Source organism: Ipomoea triloba, chromosome 3 (assembly GCF_003576645.1).
Source record: "Ipomoea triloba cultivar NCNSP0323 chromosome 3, ASM357664v1".
Lineage (NCBI taxonomy): Eukaryota > Viridiplantae > Streptophyta > Magnoliopsida > Solanales > Convolvulaceae > Ipomoea > Ipomoea triloba.
In genome coordinates, this window is record NC_044918.1 from 16,995,049 (window position 1) to 17,005,652 (window position 10,604).

The 10,604-nt window shown below is 36.6% G+C and overlaps 2 protein-coding genes across 3 annotated transcripts; both read right to left on the reverse strand.

The window, feature by feature from the left end:
• Positions 1-207: 207 nt before the first annotated feature.
• On the reverse strand, positions 208-3,564 carry LOC116012364 (probable acyl-[acyl-carrier-protein]--UDP-N-acetylglucosamine O-acyltransferase, mitochondrial). Its single transcript, XM_031251885.1, has 11 exons — positions 3,452-3,564; positions 3,253-3,350; positions 2,577-2,701; positions 2,376-2,484; positions 2,158-2,250; positions 1,953-2,069; positions 1,766-1,849; positions 1,525-1,629; positions 1,358-1,444; positions 1,111-1,242; positions 208-735 (listed from the first exon to the last, which is right to left on the reverse strand). Exons 1-10 carry the CDS (start codon positions 3,552-3,554, stop codon positions 1,123-1,125), a joined length of 1,041 nt encoding a protein of 346 aa, XP_031107745.1. The 5' UTR covers positions 3,555-3,564; the 3' UTR covers positions 208-735; positions 1,111-1,122.
• Positions 3,565-4,459: 895 nt separating this feature from the next.
• On the reverse strand, positions 4,460-9,240 carry LOC116013712 (inactive protein kinase SELMODRAFT_444075-like). 2 transcript variants are annotated; one of them, XM_031253608.1, is made up of 9 exons: positions 8,467-9,236; positions 7,603-7,754; positions 7,429-7,523; positions 6,240-7,246; positions 5,926-6,086; positions 5,684-5,760; positions 5,436-5,583; positions 5,161-5,310; positions 4,460-4,856 (listed from the first exon to the last, which is right to left on the reverse strand). In XM_031253608.1, exons 1-9 carry the CDS (start codon positions 8,648-8,650, stop codon positions 4,827-4,829), a joined length of 2,004 nt encoding a protein of 667 aa, XP_031109468.1. In that variant the 5' UTR covers positions 8,651-9,236; the 3' UTR covers positions 4,460-4,826. The 2 variants fall into 2 exon arrangements, with proteins under 2 accessions (XP_031109468.1, XP_031109469.1); XM_031253609.1 differs by lacking the exon at positions 4,460-4,856 and having other exon boundaries at positions 5,165-5,310; positions 5,440-5,583; positions 8,467-9,240.
• Between the last annotated feature and the right edge of the window lie 1,364 nt (positions 9,241-10,604).

The window sequence follows — 10,604 nt, forward strand, 5'->3', positions numbered from 1 at the left end:
GATGATAGAAAATTTACATTTTTCAGGGACCGAATGTGGCAACAAAAACATGGTTATGCACCAAATGTGACAAAATTAATAGGTAAAATTAATTGAAGCATGTGCTCTATTTCAACTAAAAGCCTAAGCTAATAGTTGGACTACACATTTATGTTTATATGCTCAACAGTATCAAACATTCAAATGTAAAAAATGAATAATAGTCAATGGACCAAAAGCTCGAATAGCTCCTTTCTAATCAGTAACTTCTAAATCTCCACAAGATCAAACATAAGAGAAACACAAGAAAGTTCCAAGGTTTAAATCACAGAAACACAAATCCTATGAAAATACCTTGTCTGACATCTACAAGCCAAGAATGAACCTTGCGTTTATGAAACAATGCCGAATGTTATGAAAACTAAAAACCATGAAATAAAAACGCCTTCGCATAGATCACAATAAAGATCAATGTTGAAAAGTATGTGCAAGAAGACTTATATGATACACGCAGTCCTTTGAGACTTTGATCTGTCAATTTTCTGAACTTGCGCTGAGATGAATTGATCGAGACAAACATTGCAATCTACACCAGATGGGCAATTGGCCATCGGGTTTTGTGTGGAGCACAGTGGGCGCATGTGTGTTATCTTTCCTTCTTTCCTTGTATAGAAGCAGTAAAGATGGTCTCGTTTGAAACCTCGATGCTCCCATCAAGCCAAAATTTACACCTGAGGCAAATACGAGCAATGCAATCTGCAAGAAGAGGCAAATGAATTGAACTTCCTAATCTAAGCAGTAAGGAGTTCAATGCAATTCTGAACATTCAAATAGGGTAGGATTGGAAATTCCCGACAATGAAGATGCGTTTTATATATAGGTTTAGGTTTAAACCCTAAACGGCTAAACCTGAGGGCCCCTCACCCCCTAACCTGGGAATTGTGAGAGGAGGTAAATCGCGGGATGTGTCTCATGGACACAGTGTCTGAGTGCTTGCTTTTAGCCCCAAGGCTGAGATCCTCCTCCATTGATGCGTTTTATATATGTAGCTTCAGGTTGTGTTGTTATTCGTACAAATAAAAGAAATGAACTATAGATTTTTGTGTGGCAAAAAGGCATATATAGACTTACAGTGCAAAGATGCTAAGTTTCATTCCAAGCTCTGAACTTGCAAATGCCACGACGACTCTCCACAAAAGAATCTCGTATAGATTTCACCATAGAGGAAACAGCTGGCACAAGGATCAGCTCCTCATGCTGCTCCTGAAAATTTAAGGCCGTCTTTTGACGTAAATACATGCATCCATACATCTATACACATTATACATATATGTGCGTGCACACACTTTAAGTTTCAAATATCTGAGTAATTTAATACCACTTCAGCTAGTCGATCTTCAAAACTCCCAGAATCAGCACCAGCTGTCATGAATATCTTTCTATAAGCAGATCTGAGACTCCTAATCTGAATCCATGCAGGAAAAATATAATTGAAGGCAGAAAAATTTCAACCATATACATATAATTTTTTCAATTTAAACAAACCTCCATCACAGAGAATCCACGGCGACGAAGACCTTCCAGATTTAATCCACGAAGCTCAGCTCTTTCGCCAGACACCATCGTGTACTTTGGAACATCTTGCGAAACCTAGAATGTGCAGAAAATCAGCCTTGTAAAATGAAAAGTTCCCCAATATTCAAAGTTACACGTATTGTGTTCAAGGGTCATTATACGACATTACAAGTTTACCAGAACTATGGAAAACATTAGAAAATAATCTTACCACCGAGCCACCACCAATGAAGGAAAACGAACCAATATGACAAAATTGATGAACCACCGTGGCTCCTGCAGTGTGGGTATAGTCCTACGTAAAAAACATTCAATCCCTATTAAGACAAAGCTCCTTCGTTTAAATTGTTATATTCTTAAACAAAGCTCCACCTTATTGCAACGAATTAATGAATTACCTCGACTACAACATGCCCGGCCAAAAGTGTATTATTTGCCAAAATGTTGTTGTTACCCACTTTGCAGTCGTGAGCTATATGACAAGAGCCCATAATAAGATTGTTATCACCAATGACCTGCTTAGTTAGTTCTCAATAGAACATAAGTATATCACGAACATAAGCATTTTTTCGGTTTTCAAATATTAACAACCATGCTGCATACCGTTTTATCACAAGGCTTTGAAGATCGATGGATGGATGTATGCTCCCTGATCTCGTTGTTATCACCAACCTCGAGGAAGCATTCACTCCCTGGCTAAAACAATAAAAAGACAAATATACTTCTAAAGTTGTGATTAAAAAAAATTGATATTCAAAGTGCATCACATTAATTTTGTCACATTTTTGTTCCCCGAGGACCAAAGTATAACTCATTCTAACCTTATATTTCAAATCCTGGCATTTAACACCAACAACGGCATGATGCCCTATTACATTATTGCTCCCAATGATGGTGTAACCAGGAAGATCATCTCCAACCACAGCACCACTGCTAGATATAGACATGTTAAACATTGAAAGGAAGAACCAAAACGAAATACGATCTACTAAAGGAGATAGAGATAGAAGCTTCAAATATACGTCATCAAAGTACAATTCTCCCCAAGAATAGTCTTTCCAAAGATGTGGCTCCCAGAGTATAGCTGACAAGCATTCCCCAATGTCACAGAAGCACCAATGGTACAGAATGGACCGATCGCCACTCCCTACACATGCAAAACACTTGTTTTACCATTTGTGCCAACAGGCTATGATTCGCGTGGAAACAACATGTAACATTAAGATTGGCCTCAAGAAGCAAATTAAGTCAGCAAAAATGACAATGTGATTGTTATATGACATTAAATCCCAAATGACCAAAAAAACACCCTGATCAATTCTATGTCAATTTCTTGCAAAATTAATACCATAATTGATTAATTTCACTCTCAATACAACACACAATCTACAAGAATATCATAAAAGCTATGGAGTAACTAACTCACTTCTTTTAAGTTCCCATTTCTGATTCATATGTGTCATTACTACACCCATGCCTCAAGTTGATACTATAGACTATCTCTGGTGGTCAAGATTGCACATTTGCTTTAAAATATGGAGATGCAAAGCATTATATCAATAAAAATGAAAACTTTTCAATTATTTCTACAGGGGGCAACTCCTTCTTTGATGATATACTCCAAAAAACAGCACAAAATGTACATCTAAATATCTAATCTCCCGCCCCACCTCAAAAAGGAGAAGAAGAATCGTGTACCTCTCCAAGAACGGCACTGGGGTGGACAAGTGCAGATGGGTGAACGAAAATGGGTTTTTTCTCGGCAGTATCATTAGCTTTATCTTCCTCCGAAACATCTGAATTCAAACAAATGATTAGAATTTCAATTCTTGAAGTTTCAGAAATTCATAAGTAGAGAGGGAACTGAGAAGGGGTATTTGCAGGGGGGGAGCTTTACGCGTCACTGTAGATGAAAGTCGGTGGAGAGGCAGAGAGAGTGCTTTGAGACTGAGAGCGAAAGAGAGGTGCCGGTGGCTGCGGGCGCAGAAAAGTGAACACATTTTACTCGCAAAATTTGAGGGTCTAATTCTAATTTAAGTGTACATATTATAGGACCAGCAAGAAACTATTTAGGGAAAAAATAAATTAAATAAATCTGAAATATGAATGAGATAATACGAGTCTTTTATAACCTAATCAAAAGTCTTAGTCGACACAATTTATGATTAGTTTAGGTGTGTATCTTTTCTAACATACACAGTGTCTCAATTAGTTCTTGAATGGTAGATTGTAGATATGACATAAGATCGATACTTGACAGCCACAATGTGAAAGTATGCTGCTTCAAAGTAGAATCGGTAAAAATTTTTACTTTTTTATTTTTATTTTTAAAATTTTATTGAGGACGTCTAGGTCGTCGACTGATGGAAGGCAACTTTCCCTCTTCCCTTGATTATTAAAAAAAAATGGATAAAGAAAGAGGGTTACCTCCTCCGTCATAGTCAGGATGGAGGTAGCCTCCTCTTGTGATTTGACAGGGGCGGGCGACAATCTCCCCACCTCTTTAAAAATATTGTTTATATGTTTTGAATGTATTACCGGATGAGTGAAACATAATTCTCGTACTTCAGGAGTGGATTTAAAAAAAAATCAAATAATTATATATTCATGATCACTCCATGTGATGCGGAAGATTGAAATCAAACTATCTTCAAAAGCTTGCATGCGCATGAGTGAAAATATAACTTTCCTTATAAAGTATTGAACAAATGAATTTTCTTAATTGTGTTCTCCATAAGGAAATTTTATAAAATACAAATATTTTTTTTAACAAGACTAAAGTTATCAACTTTAATTAGTCTCGTTAAAACAATTCATGACAAAATAAAATCAAGAAAAACAAATTTAGTTCAAAAACTAATGCTAAGTAGCAATAGAATATAAATTTGTCTAAAGGGAGCAAGAATGATAAGATTCGAACTCAAATTTATTATTAAGACATAATTTATCACTAAATTATATCAGAGTCCCGTAATAGTAACGTGTTAAACAAGTAACCTCCACCTTTACACAAAAATACAAGATTTAACTTTCATTTTTACCTTGAATAAAAATAAATGATTCAACAGTTTTACAGCATAGGCAAGATTGCAACAAAGGGAAACATGAAAGTACAAAAAAGCCCTCACTCCATATCCTTTTTTCCTTGGAGAGATTCCCTTGTCTCATGGGAGAAGCTTCTTGCCAGATACATTATCTAATGCAGCAAAGACAGTGAAGCATCCTGGTTTTGGTTCCATCTTTGTGTCTTTTTCAATATCAACTCTGAGTTCTTAAATGTCACTTTCCAACATCCTAAGTACCTATACATACAAAGGAAGCATCAAAGACCAATTGTTGCTGCTTCTAACTTCTTACTGCTGTATTTATGTTAACGCATTTTCAATGATGCACAAACAAGGCCTTTAAGGTACTTTCCGAGGTGGTCCAAATAGCTATATATAAATGTGCAATCTCACTATTAGCTTAAACTTTTAGTTAAGATGAAACACATCATTCAGTTTAGTATCAGAGTCTGTTTGAAAAGTGTAGTTGAGTTTGAACCATATTGCATGCCATGATAATAATATAGGCTCTGGAATTTTGAGTTCCGTGTATATGACATACCTGAGACATCCGAGGCCTGGAAAGAGGGTCGGGTTGAATGCACGATGATGCACAGTGCATCATGCGGCGAACCTCTTGTTCTAGGTAGCAGTTCCTTATGCATGGATCTATGAGGTCAGCGATGGCGTTCTCTTTCAGCAAAGGGCGCGCCTGTGCCATTTCAAAACACGAAAAGCAACCAAGGTTGCGTTAATAAAAGGGATTGAAGAAGTCTGTGAACATATGTTTGCTGTCAAAAACAGATCCAAGACATTAGAAGGATTTCGTCTTCACACCCACTCTGTGAGGCACTGTTGGCCCTTGGGGCGGTATATATCCATCACTTTTCTCCCGGTGATGAGTTCCACTAACACCACGCCAAAAGAGTAGACGTCGGCCTTTTCAGTGATTTGCCCACTTCGAGCATACTCTGGAGCCAAGTACCTACATACAGAAAGATGTCCTCGTTATAGTTTCACCGGTTAATTGTGGGTGTGGATTGCAGGATTGGTGTTAACTGTTATTCTTCATTTCTTCATCTTACCCAAATGTTCCAATTATTCTTGTTTCAACACCCAAGTCTCCACCTGGCTGCCACCTTGCTAGTCCAAAGTCTCCAACCTATTTTAGAGAGCGAGTCAATCGCTTAAACTTGATAATTTGATGATTGATTTTGTATAAATTATATGTATCTTGATTGCAACTAACATCTGTGATGTCTCTATTTTGCCAAATTATGTGAAAGAAATCATCTCGAGGCTAAAAAAACGGAAGAGGAAGACATACCAATGGCTCAAAATCATGAGTGAGAAGAATGTTATTAGGCCTCATGTCACGATGTACAATGCATCCTACTCTGCACTCCTCGTGAAGGTATCTCAGCCCTCGAGCAGCTCCAAGTGCAATTTTTTGCCTCGCAGACCAGTTTAATGGGTCTCGATTGTGCCCTGTTTTGTGGAGAAATGTAACATTAATACATAATTGAAATAGCCTTCTTCAGAAATCCCTAACTATTGTCAGATGAAGAGTTAATAGAAACTCACAACAGGAAAAATGTCATTTTTATCAGTACAAAGTGCATTTAGTGGAGAGGAAAGTACCATATAGGTGAGAATCCAAAGAACCATTGCAAATGTATTCATATACAAGCAACCTTCTTCCATCCTCTATACAGAATCCAATTAGCGTCACAACATTTCGATGCTGAGCACAGCTCAAGACCTCCACTTCTGAGCAAAACTCCCGATCACCTTGGGAACTCGCAGATTTGTGCTGCTTGACAGCTACGACTTGGCCATCTGGTAAGACTCCACGGTGTACAGAACCATATCCACCCTCAGCCAAAAAATTAGCTTTAGAAAATCCACGGGTAGCAGTTTCAAGCTCGGCATATGTAAACCACCGTGGGGGTTTTCCAAAGACAGGCGCCTTATGTTGACATATTGAACAAAGAGGGGGAGGGTCAGGAGGTGAACTCTTGGATAATAATACCATTTTTCTCACATTCTTGCTTAACTCCATAGAAAGTCTCTCTCTTTCTCCTCCTACTTCAAGGTTCGGATCAAGTTCAAAGAATTTTCCATGAATGTCCTGACCAGTAAAATTTCGCATCTTAACCTTAGATAACTTTTGTGAGCCTTTCTTCAAGAACTTTGAGTATTCACCAGATGAACTGAAAGTATCTGCTGTCGATTGCTTGGAAGATATACTCGTGGAAGGAGAAATCAGCTTTTCAATGTCTGTGTCAGAATCAGACTCATCAAAGAGATAACGGACATCGCGATGTGGAAAGCCTCCTTTCTTTAGATCCCAACGGAAATCAGAGGTAGCAAGTAGACAAGCTTCCAGCTCTGAGCTTGAAATTGAGGATGTTCGAGCAGCAGTTGTTGTCGATGATACATGCTCTGGACTGCTAACAGGAGTTACATTTGGCACCCGAATCTCAGTTAAAAGATTTCTAGATATTTGAGACCAAGCGATTACTTCATTTTCTGTGCTTGGCGATCCAACGAAATTCATACGGAGAATCTTGGGATGAGAATTTTTCATCATAACAACGTTACATTCTAGCTCCTCCAAGCAAATTTTTGCCTCTTTTTTCATTTTCCTGCCAAATGATTAGAGATATGAAATTTGATTCAAGATACATAAAATCTAAGCTGTGTATCATCCACAAAGAGAACGTTACAATAACATCGTGATTTCAAATGCATCTATCAAATCATATGGTATGAGGATCAATTATTTTAAAAAAAAAAAAAAACTAAAATAAATAGAATTCTGCATTACTTATCCAATACCACCCAGTGAGTTTGAGTTTTCATGGCTTCAGCAGCTACCACTCCACACTCTGATCCAGAAATGACTTTGATCTTCAACTGTATCTGCAAACATAATTGAAGATGTGAAATACTCTACATTCCAATGATACCAAGAAAGTTGAAAATTGACAGATGGACTTACCTTGTTTGGATCATAAAGATCATTGAGCTGAAGCATTATTTGGGCGCATGAATCTGTAATGTAATCCTTCTGATCAAAAACTGTTCCCGAGAATGATTTCCCATTTGTGTGTGCACAATCACTGTGGAATCTTGAAAACCCCCATAGTTTACCTGGAATAAAAATCACCAGCTCTTCAAGCATTAACACTGGCTCCTTTAGAAGATAGAAGAGTCCAAATACTGCTGTATTAAACAAATGGCAGAAAACTAGGAATACAGCCACTGCTCCATATATACTTGAGGTAAAGATACATTGTAACAGAACAATTATACTCTGAATGACTTTAGAAATACAATATTTCAAGTAAGCTTTTATAGCCAAGACCTTGTGGTCTAGTAGCACCCAGTTGCACTCCCATATGGAAGAGGGTGGTTGGTTCGAGCCTCAGTGAAGGCGATATTGACTCTTTGACTCTTTGTGCAAACGAATGGGATTGTCTGTGATGTAAACATCCACAATTAAAAACTGAAACCATTAAAATTTCTATCTAAACTTCCAAAGAACAAGCTCCAATTGTTTTCTAGTAAAGACTATATGACTTAAGTTTACAGACATTAATTAACCAGTGGTTCATATGATGCCACATTAGCAGCCAAGACCATAAGACTCATACTTTTATAATTTACTAGTCTTTCATAGCAATATATGCTGTTAGTTACAGAGTTACAGATATCATGGCAGCTTGCTTATTCAGCATTCACAAGGTAAAAAAAAACATCCAGGTTTTAATAGCAAATTCTTAGCATATGTTGACAAGAACATGTAATATAAACATTATATATATAACAAAAAATTACAGAGTATCAATGCAAGAGAGGGTACTTATTGAATGATGATCTGGGATGACCACCAGCAGCTTAACACAGTCTCCAGGCTGAACAACATGAGTCAGAGTCCATGCTAAAGCACTTCTTGGGATTTCCCTAGAAGCTTTAACACAAACCAACACAACCCTTTTTGCCACATCCAAACTTCTATCTTTCACACTCTTTTGCCTCAGATTCATCTTGACCCACCAAATTAAAACAACCAAAGAAGCACCTTCATTTCATCGAACACCTTGTGCCCATTTTAGCAAACTTCTTCAGACTTCAGTTTCTCATCCCCTAGCAGCTTTGACTTGCAGGACAAAAGTTCACAAAGGTAAAAGATCGTTGGAACTGTTTATTTCAATCTAATTCCCACCAAAATGGCAACAACTTTAGTCAAGAAACGGGTTTCTTCTTAGTCAACAACGGAACGCTGTTCCAAGCAAGAAAATAGTATCTGGAAATCTTGAATACATGACCAATGAGAGATTGACAGAGAGCAAAGGGACGTATTATTGGGGTTAAGTAGACGGGAAAGGCCAAAATGTCAACAAAGCCAGCAATTTGCAGGCTTGATTGATTCTCTTTTCTTTTATTTTTATGAAATGGGGAGCATTTATTCATACACATACAAACAACTGAGAGGTGCCAAACCTGGAAAAGGATTGGATTGTCTAAAGAAAATGTCAAATCCAAAGAAATTCTCAGATTGGGGTGAGGAAAGAGGAAGGTAAACAAATTTTTTAACAGATTGAGGTTTCCAGTAAGGATATTTCTTGAGCCCACAAGAAGAAACTGTAAGGCAATCATATTTGGTCAGACAAAGTTGACATTGAAAACCATGTCCCTATCAGACCTCAAGTCAGCCTACTTTTATAGCATAATCCCTAGGGAGGGGATAATGTTTTTCGGATTACTAACCTTTGGAAAAATTAGGCAAATGTCGGGTTGAAATGGTGTTTTTTAACTTTTTTTGGTATCGTGATTATATGATCATTTTCACATTTGATCTCTGATTATTAATTGTTTCATATTTGATCCCATACAAGTTAAATTCTTGTCACATTTGGTTTCGATATAATTTTTTATTCCCAGTAACTAATCTTAAAAAGTAAAATCTAATTTGAAATGGTCAAGCGGCATAGCTGTGGCCCTCCCAAGTGAGAGGTCACAGGATCAATCCCCAGTAAGGCGTTGTGCTTCAGACTCTACATTGTAACAGAGTCAATAGTATTTTTATTACTTAATTTTGCACTTCAAGATAAGTCACTTATTTAAAATTTACTTAATTTTGCACTTCAAGATAAGTCACTTATTTAAAATTTGGGCATTGGTGACTGAAAATTAGGTCGGATGGACCAAATGAAAGTCCTAACACCAAATTTTAAAAAAAAATAATAATCAGAAGCTAAATGTGAAAATAGTTACATAGTTGTAGCATTACAAGTGGAAAAAACTCAGTTGAAAAATGTCAATTTGAAACATAGTTTTACTATTGACATTATAAAATTTCTCGCTTTTACAATTTTACCTAGTTTCTCCCGTGCGGTAAGTTTAACCAAAAAGACGTTGACAATGATCGAATTCGTAATATTTAAGTATAAGAATCATGTTTTACCCTCCTAATTTGATGATTGAGTACTAAAGTGATGAAGGATTATAAGTGGACAAATGAACTTTATAAACAAATGAGATGAAGGATTATAAGTGGACAAATGAGATGAAGGATTATAAGTAGACAAATGAACTTTATAAACAAATGAGATGAAGGATTATAGGTGGACAAATGAACTTTATAAACAAATGACTAATATATGATATAAGTTTAATTATTATGAGGAAGTGTAGGGCATATACATACACTTGTATGATTATTGGTGGAATTAGGTCACGTGTAAAGACAAGCCTTGCCTACCATTGGGGCTAAACGATGAATAAATGAAAACAATTGCCACCTTTAGTGGAACATAGAAAGCATGAAATTCATACCTAACTTTGAAATTTGGGATTTATCTTTTGGTTGCCTAAATGTTTGCACTTTATATCATTCATGAAAAATAAGGTTTTTAAGTTATATCCTCCAAATTTAAAATAAATTATTATTTATTATAAAATTAATTTCTTATAAATTGGTGTTTTATAGTTTTATCT